The sequence below is a fragment of the Gavialis gangeticus genome, unplaced genomic scaffold, assembly GCF_001723915.1.
Source record: "Gavialis gangeticus isolate Ggan-Ray unplaced genomic scaffold, GavGan_comp1, whole genome shotgun sequence".
Classification (NCBI taxonomy): domain Eukaryota; kingdom Metazoa; phylum Chordata; order Crocodylia; family Gavialidae; genus Gavialis; species Gavialis gangeticus.
This window is the reverse complement of record NW_017729031.1, coordinates 71855472-71871991: the sequence shown is the minus strand read 5'-3', so window position 1 is coordinate 71871991 and position 16520 is coordinate 71855472. Positions and strand designations below refer to the sequence as shown.

The window sequence follows — 16520 nt, the reverse complement described above, 5'->3', positions numbered from 1 at the left end:
CTCTCTCTCTCTCTCTCTCTCTCTCTCTCTCTCTCTGTTGGCTGCTAGTGCAGGGAGAGCTTCCCTGTTCCTGAGCCCCAGGTGAGTACAATGTCACAGAGAGCCTCCTACCACCAAAGGAAAGGGCCATAGGTTGCCAACCATTGCTCTAATCAGCTTCACGTTTATTTTTTTAAGGGACAAAACTCTTAAAATAACTACATTTCATTGGTGGAGTTCTATAGATATTACTGAATGTAGAATTTTGTCTGCAGAATTATCACCACTGGTAATGATCTGTGAACCTAAAGAACACAGTTTCACTTTCAGATCCAAGGGGGAACAATTTTGACAGTAAGTATTATACCTTGCATTTAATAGCTTCCTTATAGCCAAATCTTTTCTTGAATTGCTCAAGTGACTGCATATCTGTTAATGGCAACCTTTTAGGCTTCAGTGTATTTATTATTTCATGTATTGCTCCCCACCAAGGGGTTTTATACATCTGCTGATAGAAAGCTTCTAATTCAATGGATATCACATAGTAGCTGTAATAAAACAAAACAAAATGTTAAAAAGGATACAGGTTTTACCTGTTCTGCACACTCTGCACTGTAATATTTTATCTTTATTTTGTGACAAGGTAGCTGACTTAGTGGTGAAACAGAAAGCCACAGCTGTAGAATATCTTGACTGTAGTAACGTTTCTGAAATTGTCTCCCATAACATGCTCATAAGCAAGTTAGGGAAATGGTCTAGAACTCTAGATGAAACTACTATAACATGAGTATGTGACTGGCTGAAAAACCACATTCAAAGAATACTTACCTGTGGTTCACTGTCACCCTGAGAGAATGTTGGGAGTCAAACAGACCAAGGCTGTTGAAAATTCTTCTATTAAGAGCTAAAGCCAGATAGCTTAATTTTAAGGATTACTCCAACCGTGTCTTATGGTACTAAACAGTACTATGCCACATCACTACAGCATTTACTACACAGGTGCTTGCTATATAGTTATGTAATGTATAAAAGCACTGTAAAATAAAAATGACATTAGCCATAATGATTAATTGGGCACTCAGAAGACTGATCAGACTCACAGCAAGGATAGGCCAAGGAGTTCTGGATTCGTACTTATATTGCTCCAAGCACTGATCACCAGCACAAGCACTGAACCTGCATTACTTAGGTTTTTTGGGGGGGTTTTTTAATTCCTTTATATTTTCTAATGTTTTTCCAGGGTATTTGCCTTCCCAACCTACAGGTGGCCATTCTTTATCAAAGGAAACATGCTCATCTTATCCATGACACTATTGTTAATAAAGCTCCTCCTTATGTTTCTTTCTCTTTCTATATCTCCCTTAAGGGCATGTTGCTTTTCCTCCCTAGTGCAGGGGATAAAATTTCATACTTTGGTTATATTTGTTGGACCTTTTTTACAACTTGGTTTAACCTGCAGTTCCATAGCTCAGCCTTTCCCTCTATTTAACACTCCTAAGTACATTTCATTTTGTCAGAGTACATAAACTCCTTTTCTTCCTTTTCTGGAAAGTAGTATTGCCATTGTCTTTAGGAGGTTTTAGTTCATGATCATGCAAGAATACATAATTAATATAATCTACCCATCACATACGTTATTTTTATATATTAAAAGTCATATAATATTTTCTAATCAATTTACTTTCCTACATACATATGTCATTCTAATTACTTAAATGGGTTATTAATCCCTATCCAAAATGATCCTGAACAGAAAGGTCTCTCCTAGATCAATTGTATTTGATATTTTCATTAATGACTTAGATGATGAAACTGACAGCATATTTATAAAATATGTGAATTGTACAAGCTAGAAGAATTTACTAATACTTTGGATGGTGGGTTAGAATTCAAATGGTCTAGCCAAACTGTAGACATGATTCAAAAAACCAGGATGAAATTCAATAAATATATGTGTAAAGTGTAACACTTACAGAGGAGAAATCAAATGCAAAAACTGAGGAGTTACCAGCCAGGAAGCAGTACTACAGAAAAGGATCTGGGGTTAATGTGTACCCAAACTGAGTTAGTCAACAGGATGATGCTGTTGTGAGAGAGGCAAATATAAGTCCAAGACATATGAATAGAAGTATCACAAGGTCTGGATGTCATACTTTTAGATACAGACAGACTGAAAAATGTCCAAAGGAAGGCTACAAGGATAAAAGCCTTGGAAAACATGACTTATAAGGAAAGACTGAAAGAAAGGGGCTTTGTTTTCTTTGGAAAAAAGAAGACTGAGGAGGAGTGTAGTAAAAGTACCAATGTGTTAAACAAAGCTTGTTATAAAAAAAAATACTAGACAGACTCTTATCAGGAATGGCCTAGGCCCATGACTCAGAGCAGAGGCATGAATGTCTATACCAGCCCCACATTTCCTTGAGGTAATTTTATAATATGAACCTGTGATATACACAATAAAAACACATATACCAGTCCTTAGCTTATGTAAACTGTCAGAGAACCACTAAAACTAATGTTTTGTGTCAAGCGGCATCACCACAACAGCTAGCACTGTTATTAAAAAAAAAATTAACATTTTTCGCAGTGTCTCAACACGAAAGGAAGACAGATGAACTATATAAACAAAAGCACATTTTAAAGTCCTCTAATTATTAATGTTTGAATAACAAACACTTAAATAATTTTCTATAACTGGTACAGCTGAGAATACCTAACAGAAATTGTGTGGGACACACTAATATTACAGTAATTGAAAAACAGGAAAAATCCTCTTTTCTCATTCTAATATACTGTAAGGAATGTTTCAACCATATATTAGTTTACTTAAATTAAATTGATCAAATCATATTCTCTCAACTGAACTATAATAACCCTCTCTGTACCATCCTAACATGCTCTTTACTATGATTTCTTGTTTTATAGTTCAAATAATCAATAGTTGTTCTGAAAATAGCAGTGGACTGAACTACCACTTTTGGCAAGATTTACACATCTGAACATATATAATTATGCATATTCCTTACCTCTTACCATCAAACTCCATGACTGGTATGGGGTAATGTTCTCTGTATGGCGTATCTGGGTCTAGTAACTGGGCTATATTGTTTGATGAACAATTCTGTATGTCATCATAGACAGCCTAAATAGAAATAATTTCTACATTAACTGCAAGGAGAGGTTCAGATCTATAAAGTAATTGTTAGAACTACAACCTCACCGAAGTCACAGGTCACCAAAAGCAGAACAATTTAAATCTTATCTGAAATTAGGCAAAACATTCAGACTGAAATCCAAGCTAAGTTTATCTTGACTATCACTTGGTATCTGCATATGGATTGTTTTCAGGGTTGCTAAAATTAAGTTTATGCCTAATATGAAGTTTCCCTCAGGGGACAGTCTTGATATTAGGTACTAAAGCAATGCCTATCTTTAGCCTGGATGGGTAGTTTGACCCTTCCCAAATGAACAGGTTTTGATGCTCTGTCATTTTAAAGTGAGCCTTGTCCCCTACATCCTTATGGTAATTTGCCTCCAATTGGAAGTCTCATGCCAGCAGCCACAGCTGAAAAGGTAGTAGGCATTACCACAGTTCACTTTTTTTCCAGAGAAGGTTCTGAACTCTACCATTAACCATGTCTGTGATATTAAAGATGACAAAGGGTACCCTATGATCTGTATAAACCAGTTAAGGAAAAAATCAGGTAAAACTATATTGCATTAGCAGCTTTTTTAGTACATGAGGTGAAAGTCCTGTACCGTAGAGCCTAAAGGTGATATCTTGATCCTAATTATATCGATTGGCATTTTGCTACTGACTTAAATGAAACTAAGATTTCTGGGACAGTAAATTAAAACCTCTCCTTTCTACAGGATGCAGAACATAAAACATTGACCTGAATTCTCTGTCTACATACTGTGAAGATACACATAAAAGCATTCGCAAACTTAAGAAATAGAGTCATAGGAAGAAAAAATGGAAAAGAAATACATTTGAGTACATGTAAGCTTTTTAGGAAGTGGGGAAATAATGTATCATTCTTCCCTCATTTGAAAGCTGGTGCATTCCATATAATCTGTTACAATACACTTGTTACATGGCAATGGAGTAAACAGGTAACAGTGAAACTTTACTATAAGGAAACATGGCTGTATTACAGTAGCCTACCTCTACTGTATTTTCTCTACCATGAAACACAGATAAACCACATGATTTTTAATTTTTTTAGCAATATAGCTATTTTTAACCAAGTAGAATATTCCCTTATACTGCAAACATATATTCCTAAATTACATTGAGAACATTGAACTAAAACCTTGATCTCTTCCGAGACATCCTCAACTGAAGGTGTTCCAACATCAAATTCAATTCCTCCGTGGACATGAAAATACTCATTCTGTGCACACTGGAAATGTTGGCATTTAAAATCTGGTCCAAGCAAAAATGGAGGCAATTCTCGTTCAGTCTTAACTTTATCATCTACAAAAAGAGACACGCCTTCTTTTAAGGAGCAAACACGATAACAGTAAGTTAGTGTATTAAAAATGTATTTTAATAGTATCTCAAAATCTTAAGATAAAAATAGCTAGACATTGCTATGTTTCAGTAAGGAATCAATTTATTATGCTATTTTGGAATACATTACCTAGACCAAAATCATCTCTGGTACAACTTGAACATTTCAAGAATTTTAAATCAAGGACAAACCTGGCTCACTGTAAAACAACATATATTTATGTTATCTGCCAGTTAGCTGTTATACAACTATTAATCTTATGGACAAATAACTAGTTTTTCACACACACTGAAGTCCATTTTGAAATAAATTCACATTTTATTAAAGTTTCAGAATATGTAACAGATCATAAAATGGTTTTATGAGCAACTGAAATATATTTGAGTGATATAAAATGTATAAAGCCTTAAAAAGCTCTTTTATAATCCTCTTACCTGAATATGGCTGCAGAAGTTTATTTAAATTTGGAATTTTCATCTTTCTTTTAAAACCAATTAAAAGTGGAATCAGAAAGCTCATTATCTTTAGGTATTGTATATTCTTACGGATTTCTGTTTTATTCTCTAAGTGCTTCTTCACAAGCTTTTGCTGAAGAGCCAACCTCTGCTGCAACCTTTGGTACGTTACAGTATCGAGGTGATCCTCCGTCATTCTTATCAAATTAGTAAGCCTGTATATTGCATCAAATTTAAACACATTTTCATGCTGCTGAATCTGGGTAGTACCAAACGTTAACTTCAGTAGTATATTATCTGCATACTGCATAAAGAGACGTTTTTCTTGTGCGCTGTTAGGATTATAAGTTGGATCTTCATTCATGTTTTCATCATAGATTCTCTCAAAATCTGGGTCATTGGAAAGATCAACTAGACCTACATCATGCACAAAGAAGATCTGCATAAATATCTATCAGTCTAACAGATGCTGTTGAAACATACTTTAAAAAGTGCTGCCGGACACAAAAATAATTTTGTACAACGGTTTAGTTCTGACAAGTATGTTTTTATTTACAGAATTGTAGAATAGTATCTACTTACCTTTATATTATACCTTTCGATATACAAAACTGAATAAGCCAGTTCAATGTTTAACGACACTTGGGACAGATTAAGGAATTACCCTATAAGAGCTGCTCTTTTCCCTCACTGTTCTTTTAGACATGCTTTTATTATTGTTACTAGCCAATTGCCTGGCAAGAATGATGGGGGTGGCGGGGCTGGGATGGAGTGCCTCCACCTAAGGCCCCATGCTGCTTCTGTTCTGCCTCTTGCAGGGAGCAGCATGGGGGAGCTGAGGCCAGCAGCGCTTGTCTGGTCCTTGGCACCGCCTCGGAATCATGGCAGCACGCCCCCACACTTGGAGCACTCTGATTGGCTGTTTCCATCAGCCAATCAGAGCGCAAATAAAGCGTTACAGACAGACAGGCTTTTATAATATTAGAATTGGTTCATTCACGTATTCTGCAAAACACAGGAATACAACCATAGACCAGTGTGTCAGGTTACCTTTCTCAAGTGAATTTAATGCTATTGAAAATGCCAAATAATCCATCCTAAAGCACAAAGTCTCTACTTAGCTGTAGAATAGTTAGAACTCTGATGCAGCAATCTAATCATCCCCACATTCCCTCACCAGCGGGCCTTGTTCGTACTCTGGTAGAAACACCACAAAGTGTGAAAGAGCAGTTACTCACCTCTTAGACTGCCCATTACGGCCTGATTAAGGTCTCTGGAAAATCACTGATTTTAACAGGACCTGGTGATTACAAAGCCACTCCAAATACTGGCAGTAATATTCACGCTTGCCCTAGGTATTGAAGTGATGACACTAATTCTTACATAACACCAAAGAGTAATGGTAATTGTCTCATTACTAGTTGGACTGAAGGTAGGGCAAGGGTCTCATTACCAAATTTGGATTGAGATTAGCCAGTGAGTGACCTTGCACTATATTTTATTACCTTTTGCAACCATCAGCTATTCTTACAGCTTTTAGAATATAAGGGCTTATTTCAGGAGCATAGGTTGTAGCTGTGTTGGTCTAAGGACATAGGCAGACAAGGTTCTTTGGGAAAATCAGATATCTTTTATTAGACCAACTCAAAAAGTTGGAAAAATTCTTCTTTGCAAGCTTCTGGGTACAAATGTCCTTGGGTGAAGAACTGTTTTAGTTTTAGCTAAGCCTTATTACATTTTAAAAGAACAGGTTATTTAAAATGGCAACTACCAAGAGTGAGTGATCTAAAAAACCTCTCACATAAATCATGTTAGAAAGATGTTTCTGCTGAATTAGGGCCAGATTTTCACAGAATCTCAGAACCTGGGTATTTTTATTATTCTCAAATAGACCTGGTGAGTGTTGAATGCTTTTAAACATCTAAAGGCAAGATAAATAAGCTTTCATGAACCCAAGGTTCATTTGGGTGTCTTAACGAGAGTCACACTCCTTTCAAAATATGGTTATTAAAATCTATTTATTTTTGTTTTCCAGATGTCCTGCAATCTACCTTTTTCAAATGACAGCACTAGCTCCAAAGAATACCCCTTGCAAGATTTTTCATTTTCCTCGATTCATTTTCATAAATTCCTAAATAATGAATGAAAACAATCGGAAAATATTGGATTTTACTCACCTGCTGAACAAAACTCTGAAACAATGTTTTTTTCCGTTTGGGGCTTCCCATCTATATCAATGTCCATGCTGGAACGCCAGAGCTCAGAGAACCGAACACGCTTGTCTTTGGGCATATATACCCCATGCCATAATGCTTTTAGCATATAGTCAACACTGATCAAAATTTGACCAATTCTGGTGTCAAAGTAAGCTGGAGGAAGCTGACAAGAAGTACTTTGATCATAATTGGCATCTAAGCTGATGGAAGGTATTTGGTTTAAACAGTAAATGCCAACTGCCAATTCTCTCACAATCTGGTGGATTTCTTTGCAGTCCAAAGGCACATCTGGGTCCACTGGAGCTAGCACAACTATAGTGGGGAAACGTATGTTTTTCAGCTGACTTATCAGTCCACTGGGCAGCTCTAGCGGATGGCGCAGGTCATCTTTCGAAGCCAGCCAGCTAGAAGAAGCAGTAGTCAGCAATTCCTGCAACTCACTGCGGTCAAATTTGTCAAAGAAGGCACTGGCATTTCTCTGAACTGCTAGGTTTGCTAAGTATGTTGCCTCATCTGCTGGCTCAATTCTAGGCAGTGTTTTCCTGGTAGGCCTCAGCATCCTGCAACAGGTGCTTTCCACACCAGACTCCTAAGGAAACACAAGACAAATGAGCACAATGGTTATTTAACGAGATGTTTGAGTAAATGAATTATGTGTTTCTGTCAAGGACGAGATTCTTATACACATCTGAACTATCCCAAACTATTTCAAGATTTGCCGTATTTCAAAATACTCCCTCCCCTCCCACCCCAGGCCGAGACACCCCCCAAGCAGGCATAAGCCTGGTGCGGGCCGCCCTATGGGCCCGCCCCGCCTGCTTTTCTTTCTAACTGTTTTGCTCTTTTTTGGAGACTGGCACCCGGGGCTCCAACACCTCCGCCTCTCTGGAAGAAACGATGAGAGCGGCGCTGTCGCAGACCCGTTTTACAAGCGAGCCACGCGGGGAGCCCAGGGAAAAGGCTGGAAACAGGCGGAGTCGCCGGGGTGGAGACTCGTCCGCCCCCGCCCCAGCCGCGAGGGCCGACCTGTCGGGGCCCGGACAACGAGCCGCAGTGGCTGGCTGAGCTGCAGCGAGCTGTTGCCAGAGAGACGCGGGGCAGCGCCATGGCAACGCCCACACGGTGGCGGGACTGCCGGTCGGGAGGTCTGCGCATGCGCCGGCCGGGACGGGCGGGCGAGGACCCCTGGCGTCGGCCCGGCGCTTGGAGACCGCGATGCCGGGAGGCGGGACGCGTCCGGCCCCGTCCTATCGGGACGGACGCGCGCTGCCACCCTGCGGACCCGCGGGACGTGCAGAGCCCAGGCCTGTGGTGCGGCCCTGCTCAGCCTGTGGGGGCAACACTGGGGGAAGCCCTCGGCCTTACTCACCTGCCTATTCTTTCAGGCTATAGCAGGCAGTGAGATGGAGGCTTCCCTGCAGCTACGAGGGCACAGGCATAACAGGGGAGCAGCATAAGGGCTCCATGAAGCCCTGCCAGCCTCACTTCCCCAGGGATGGGGAGACTCCTGGCTCACTGGCACCAAGGCAAGAGGAAGTTTTCAGCTACATTAAGGGGGCAGACACAACAGAGCTTTTAAACAAACACCTGCTTTATTGAACATCCACAGAGGAGAACAACAATGTGGGAGTCTTGTCCAGCACTGCAAACAAGGCTCGGGATGGTCTCCTACAATGAGTCTCCTGCCACTGACTGGAGTCTGCTGCACTTATCAGATGCCTTTTCATGGCTATTTTCCATTTTGGCAATCCGGGATCCAAACTGCATGGCTCTCTTGGGCAAAACAGTTGAAGCTGTGAGACCAAGCTCCTTAGCTGCCAGACGTAGAAGGAATTTCTCACCGATTCCTCGTGGCAGAGCCAGATTTGCTTTTTCTGAAATGGGCAGAGAGTTGAGGAAGGAGACAACATCTTCATCAAGGAAGGGAAACCTAGAAAGAGAATATAATGAAAAACTATTAGGTCAACAGGTTTTAATAGAGAGAAATCCACGTGTAATGGAGGGGACAGAAACTCAGTTCAGATTTATATTGGTCCTTGAAAACAACTATTTTCCAAAGAAATACCTATTCAGAGATAGTGCTAAATTGCTGGGGGGAAAAAATGCTGTGCCATTTTGGGGAATGGGAGAAAATGACCATATGCTCACATGCAACCTCACTTAAGCAACTGGAAATTTTAAAAGTCTCTCTCAGGAAAAAGAATTTTAAGTAGAAAAAAATGACAAAATGCCAGGGTTGGTTTATTTTTACATGCTGCTTTCCATCAAAAATAAAGGAAAGAGAAAACAGAAAGCATTGTGTAGAACATAACATTTTCAAGATCAGAGGCTCTTAAAATGTTAAGCTACTATAAAACAGAATAGCAATTTCCACAGTTCAAGTAATAAAATCTTTACACTGGAAATTCTGTGGTATCACTCCTGACAGGAAAAAATATATTTGCCGGAGGAAAAACTCCTTGGATCAGAAAAGTCAACTGCCATTGGCTATTACCTGAATATTTCACGTTTTACATAAATTTATAAAATCAACAGGTTACTTCCCTCTCCGCACAAAATGCTATATAGAGCAGGGGTGACCAACCTGTAGCTCCGGAGCCACATGCGGCTCTTTAGAAGCTAATATGCATCTCCTTGAATCTTTGCACAAGCACACGGTGACCAGCTTCCAAATAGAAACTGGTCATCGTGTGCTTGTGCGAAGATTCAGGGAGATGCATATTAACTTCTGAAGAGACACATGTGGCTCTGGAGCCACAGGTTGGTCATCCTTGATACAGAGGGCACGTCTACACAAGATGCTACAGCGCCACATCATCTGTTGGCAAAAACCACGATGCCACTGGTACATCTCTGGAGCAATGTGTTCCCTTGTTATAGCATGTTGCTACAGCGACATAGCAGTTAAAAATAATGGTGCATGGCCAGTACAGCACAGTACAGGCTGTTACTGTGCTGTCATTTAGTACTTCCAAAAGGAAGTACTAAATAACGATGCAGTAACAAAGGCACTGTACTGCCATGTGTAGACGCACCCATTTTGTACTAAATCACAAATTCATATGATTGGTGTCCTACAAGCAGGTTTACAATTTATATATAGAAAGATATTCTGCATTAGATGTCTGCACTGGGAAAACACCTACACATCTCAACTCAAATGCTGGACTTATGAGGTGGAACAGACACAGAGGTGAATTTTTAATTTTGGGATGGGTGAATGGAAGAAGAGAGATTACTCAATCCAAGATATACAAATCTAATGGCCAGAAACCCCACAGAAAGCACCCAGCAGAATAGTAGCAATTGCATATACAAAAATAAGGAGCTTATGCACTGAAATCCTGCAGCCTTCCTAACGACAGGGATACATTTTACTTTCAAAAGTCAATGCTTCTGATACAAAATCAAATTATTTACAATAAATGATGCCTTTAAAATGACAGTTAATTTAAGTTCTCCTGCTGTGCTTTCAGCTTGAACTTTGCTGCAGTTCAGTAAGAGCTGTAAAAAGTGTATGCCTGAGCTTAACTCCAGCTAAATACATCCACAGACACATCATTATACAAACCCAAGAGGAAAATTTGAGGAGTAATGTACTTTTGTTTGTATATAAATGTGTGTACACACAGTGCTAAATCTATTTTTTAATATGAAAACTATTTGGATTTATACACTATTGTGCAGTGAAAAATGGACTTCAGAGTTGGAACATTTTGATTCATGATAGAACAGAGCTACCTTGCTTCTTTTCCATGATCTCCAATAATCCTGTCATCTCGGCCAAGGTTTCTAGAGGAAATACGGCTCAGTTCCATTCCTAGTTCTTTAACCAGACCCTCTAAACCATATTTTTTAAAACAAACACGATGTCGGGAATAGCCTGCAAGCTGCTCATCTGCTCCAATTCCTGTAAGCACAACCTACAAAACAGCATAAAAAGACGTCTCTTAATATTTACCTAGAAGTCTTAATTAAAGGGGAAAATGGTCATAGATTGCAAATATTTATCCATAATATGAAAATGAACCTAATACTAATCTTTTAACGTGTAAGACTAAAATGATAGGATGTGCCTGCGTGTACCATCTACTTATAAAACAACATATTGCTTCCATTGAATCATTGGGAGCCTTTAAGTTTAAATAGGTGTCTGATGAGTTGTGAAAAGTACACAAATGTATCAAATTGTTCTGAATATTCTACCATTATGTACAACTATTACACTGCAGTACATCAGTATTGTATATCTTGAAATAACTTGCTTCTGATGGTGGCCTGTCTAGTTCAGAAATCTGTTAAGTGGTCACTTGTGGGACACTATTTTTATGTCAGGTATGCATTGATCTACTGCAAATATACTGTAGTTTGCTATTCAGTTCCAGAGAATGTAGGTATCTTATGTTTCTTTCTAGCTTTTGATACTGAAATGCATCTTTATGAATAAAACCATAAACCAAAGAACCCTATACCTTTGCAGAACTTTTATATGGCTTCAGATCTCCCTGGTTAGTAATAAAACCTTCTCCTCTGGAAGCAAACCAAACTGCACAGCCAATGCTGTCATCCAAAACAGTATCCAATGGATAAACTAAATGGCTTATGTGCTGTTGTCTCATTCTTTTCAATTCCTCAAGTGTAACATTAATCTCCACAAAATTCCAAGTTCTCAAAGGATTAATCATCTCCAGTTCTTTCAGTCCAGCCCTGCCAGTGATTCTATCAGGAACACTGAAGCAAGACAAGCTATCGCTGGTTTTGATATCAAGTTCTTTAAAGTTTTCCTGACAAGCAAGCAATTCAAGTTGATTTTTCTGGTTTTCATGTTTTTTGCTGGCACCCTTGGATTTTGTACATTCTTTACTCACGAAGGCTACGTTGAGCAGATCAATCGGTTCCTCCAAAGGAATATGTCGATCAGTTAGAACTGCAATAAGCATGGAATCAATACCACCAGAAAAGAGTACTGCAACATGTGCTTTCCTAGCAGATACACTATGATTTTCTCTCTTTAGCTGATCAGTTTCTCTAAACAGACATAAAACACGTCTCTTTACTGCTTCACTTAAAACATCTATGAGCTGATGGACCAATTTTTTCTTGTGATCTTCTGCAAGAAATCTCTGAAGGTTTTCTACAGAAACTGAATCGCCGTAAAAATTAGTGCAATGACATTCAGTTTTAATTTCAGGAACTGTTCTATTTAAAGGAGTAACTGGTGCTACTAAGCAGAATTTTGGTTCACTCATTGCAAGAGAGATGTAGGTTGGGAAATCTTTTGAAATCTGATCCAGGCCATCCTTGAGCGTTTCTTCTGTTGCATTCTCTTGGAATCTGTATTTCCAAGGATACAATATTAAAGTTAAAGATTTAGTTGCAGCACAGGCCTTGAGATCAATTTTGAATATTCCAGATGCTGGGACTTCTTGCCATTGATTGTCAGATCCAGAAAGAGCACTTACAGAACTGAGACAAATAGCCTTTTCAAGCCCATTATTAAATTGCCACAGCAAGCTACGGCGACCAAAATAATCCCTACCAAACCACAAGGAGTGTGTGGATGCCTGGTAATAAATAAAAGACCACGGGCCCTGAACAGATGAAAAGAGTGACAAAACATCAGATTCATTATTGCATGATGTGAGGTGATGAAACATAATTTTAGTGTCATTCTCTGTGGTTCCCACATGAATTCCATTGAAGACTTCTCCATTCCAAAGAAACACATTGTTATTGGTGTCTTCCAGAGGTTGGGGAGTTGTCAGTCCCCTCAGGTGAAGCACGTGGCCAGAAAATATACACTGATAAGAGAGATCAGACTCAGTCTTTATCAGCTGTTGGCTGCAGTTTGGCCCTCTTCTTCTAAGGCTGCATAACAGATCTTTAAAGAAGTCACCAACTGTATGTTGAATAGAGAAGCTGATGACACAACAAATGCCACACATTGCCAAACAGAATTTAAAGCAGTTATTTCTTGATTTTAGACTTCTCTGAATTTTCTATCTCCTGATGTGCTTTCTTCAGCTCATCTAGTTTGTCTGCATAAATGGAAAAAAAGGAAATAAGTGAACAATGAAAATCCCTTCAATAAAATTAGATAAACATTGTGGAATAATGGCTTGAAAGAATACCTGATAAATCAGGAACTACAGCTATTAGTCTAATCCATGCAAACATAAAGATACACAACTTTTAACACTGTATGCTGAAATGTGTCTCAATAGCAACAAATTAATAATGTGCCAGACACTGGTATGATGGCATAAACAGTCTTCTGCAACATTTTCCCATTAAGTGATACTTACATTTTAATTTATGTTAAAAAACCCACTGCTAATATCAGAACTTGATGAATTCCCAACATCACAGGAATTCCCTTCACAGAACTGGACAGATTCTAATAGGAATGTAAATATCATTAAAAAAATTACCTGCTTAACCTCTTCCACTTACATCGGTTAAACAGTTAACCAATAGCTCATGTCCAGTTTAGTGACATCCAGCAATAATGGCCCTGACCCCAGCCCCAGCCCCTTATGTCTTCATTTTGTGCCTATGCTTAAGCAGCAGCTGCAGCTGAGCCACTAGGGGGCACTGTTGCAGCCCTAACACTCCCCGGGGATCCCTTCTGCATTGCCCTGCTGTACCACCACTCCTCAGGAATACCCTCGGGCTGCACTCACCCCATGAGGAGTCAGTGGCGACCTCTTAGATGCAGCACTGCTTGCTCCAGCTGCCGTGGTGCCTCCTGAGGTTTAGCCAGCTGTGCACTCAACCCTTACTCAGTGCTGGACCAGACCCTGTGTGGCCCCAATGCTATGGGTGGGAGGGGGAAGGATGTAATGCACCTGGTGGAGGCTGCCACACTGGGGCCAGACCTCCTCTTCCCCCAGAGTGAGCTGGGGAGGGCCTGGCTTGGCAGCACGGAGGAGCCTTCCAAGGCCCCACCACTCCAGGGGGACCAGGCAGACTCACCATGGGGCCAGAAGTCTTGCTGCTGCAATGGAAAAGCCCTGCTTGACTCCATGGGGACCCAGCACATCCCTCTCTCCCTCCCCATGGTGGTGGGAACCAGGCATAAGAGAGGTCCACAGCCCCAGCTCCATCCTCTGCCCATGGGGGCGAAGGGAAGGTATGGCTCTGCAGCTGGGCAGCATCCCCTAGTGGCTCAGCTGCACCTGCCACCTCCTGTCTACAGCTTCCTGCCAGTGGCCTAGGGCCCACACAGCACTGGGAACAAGGCGAAGACAAGAGGGACTGGGGTTGTTCCTGCTGGAGGTCACTAAATGGTAAGCAGTATAAATATAATTGTCATTTAACCATTTACATCCCTATATTCTAACATACTCAACCAAAAATACCAGCTTGATACAGTAGTTCAGGGGTTGTCAACTGGAAGTACGCGTACCCCTAGGGGTACTTGGAAAGGTCCTAGGGGGCACACAGAGGTGGGCAGGGATGGAGTGCTGCCACCTACCACCCTGCACTGCTGCCTCCTTGCGGGGGTGGGGGAGGCTTGCAAGCAGCTGCCACCACACACTACTTTCCCATGGCTGGTCTCATGTGCGGCTCTGTGAGCTGCTGATGGGCAGCACACAACTGGCCGTATGAGAGGCCCATCAGCAGCCCCTGGAACTGCACATGTGACCAGCCATGGAAAAGCAGGGCAGTGACGGTGGCTGAATACAAACTGCTGCCGGTCCCACCCTCCCCTCCATGTCCAGCTGCCGCTATCAGAAGGGATAAACTTCTTAAAAAAGGTTGAAACCCCCTGTGCTAGCTAATTTGTTAAGAACTTACTTTTGCATTGAGATAGTGTTTCTGTTCTGTCTGCAAGAAAGAATATGTTGCTATTGGGTTGCTGCCTATACACTTTCTGCAAAATAAGAAAAAAAAAATGTATGTTAACAAGTGAGAGGCTTCTCAGCCAGCCACAACATAGGAGAACTAGCTTCACCCCATGAGAAACACCCTTATTGCAAGACTCAGTACTGCAAGTTCTAATGCTACCAATGGCAGAAGCTTGATGAATTATTAAGAGAATGATTTTATGATTGAAATCATTATGACAGCAAGATTTTAAATTCTTCTTCCCCATCCAAGAATTACATGCCATTTAAAAAAATGTATATACATAAACTGAAAGTAAAAGTGTTTATGAATACTTACAACCAACTCAAATCATTGTAAACAAAAAATCAGATACAACTAACTACTTAAAATACTGACTTCAAAAGAAAATTACTTACATCCATAATTTCTCCATTTTAAATGGCAAGTATCCCTTTAGTGATTATATTTAAAGTCACTCAACTAAGAACAGGTGCATGTGATGCACAAGAAGTCAATTAAATTAAATATCATGCTATCACATATCATGTAACATGTAGTAGAGCATGATAAAATGCTGAAGCTCTTAATCAAAACTTCTGCAGAAATTCAGATTATCTAAAAAAATTCAGAATTTGGTACCAACTTAAATGGTATGTACCAGGTGTGTTCAACCCACAGCCTGCAGGCCAGGCCAGGTCTGGCTTAAGAAACTGTTATCCAGCCTGCAGTGCATGGGGTTGAGGCCAGGTGCTGGCTCATGTCTGTGTACCAACCCCATGCTGGATCTGACTTGTGGACCAATCCCACTCACCTGCCCCTACCTGCACTACTCATCCTACCTCCAGAGCCAGAATGCTTGGGCACCACAGGTGTCAAACTCATCTGGCCCTGTGGGCTGGATGCGTGGAACAAGACTGGTCTATGGTCCAGATAAGCCATTCTGGATCCAGCACATGTCCTGGAGTAGGCGCCGCATTGCTTGCATGTCCCAGGGCAGCTGGTCCAGGACTATGCTGCATGCAGCACCTGCTCCAGGCCTCTGCTGCACACTGTGCCTGCTCCAACCACTCTGGATCCACACTGCATGCTAAGCCTATTTCAGTTCAGGCCTACTACATGCTGGATCCAACACATGTTCTGGAGCAGCTGGAGAGGGCACAACATGCATCACAGCACCTGTGCCTGCCACTCTAGGACTGCACTGCATATACCAGAAGCTCTGGGCATGTGCTGCCCACTCCAGGACAGCAGCACCCATACCTGGCTGTTTCAGGACATATGCTGGATCCAGGAGAGAAGATACATGGTTGCACTGTAGCTGTTGTGTGCAGGGGCATGCGATGCGTGCCACACTGCTTGCGGGTCACATCAAGTCCTTCGGGCAGCACTGAGGGCCAGATAATAGGGCTCTCAGGCCAGAAGTGCCCCACAGGCTGTAACTTTAAACATCAGTGGTATATACCATTAGGGCTGTCTTTTGACAAGCTGCATCCAAAGTGTTCACTTAGTACACAAAACCA

General features: G+C 40.9%; 2 protein-coding genes across 3 annotated transcripts in view; both read right to left on the bottom strand.

Annotated features, from left to right (window-relative positions):
* ANKAR (ankyrin and armadillo repeat containing) overlaps positions 1-8311 on the bottom strand; it is a 63871-nt gene extending 55560 nt beyond the window's left edge. The window contains exons 1-6 of the mRNA XM_019523088.1: positions 8194-8311; positions 7129-7756; positions 4931-5368; positions 4296-4459; positions 3006-3121; positions 347-527 (exon numbers count right to left, since the gene is read on the bottom strand). Of these exons, the coding sequence (XP_019378633.1) occupies positions 347-527; positions 3006-3121; positions 4296-4459; positions 4931-5368; positions 7129-7756; positions 8194-8274 (1608 nt within the window). The 5' untranslated portion in view covers positions 8275-8311. The remainder of the gene's footprint in view (positions 1-346; positions 528-3005; positions 3122-4295; positions 4460-4930; positions 5369-7128; positions 7757-8193) is intronic.
* A 426-nt stretch (positions 8312-8737) lies between these two features.
* Positions 8738-16520, bottom strand: part of ASNSD1 (asparagine synthetase domain containing 1) — a 16294-nt gene continuing 8511 nt past the window's right edge. For both annotated transcript variants that reach the window (XM_019523087.1, XM_019523086.1), the window contains 4 exons: positions 14968-15043; positions 11640-13205; positions 10909-11090; positions 8738-9097 (listed from right to left, as the gene is read on the bottom strand). In XM_019523087.1, coding sequence (XP_019378632.1) covers positions 8836-9097; positions 10909-11090; positions 11640-13112 — 1917 coding nt within the window. In that variant the 5' untranslated portion in view covers positions 13113-13205; positions 14968-15043 and the 3' untranslated portion in view covers positions 8738-8835. The remainder of the gene's footprint in view (positions 9098-10908; positions 11091-11639; positions 13206-14967; positions 15044-16520) is intronic.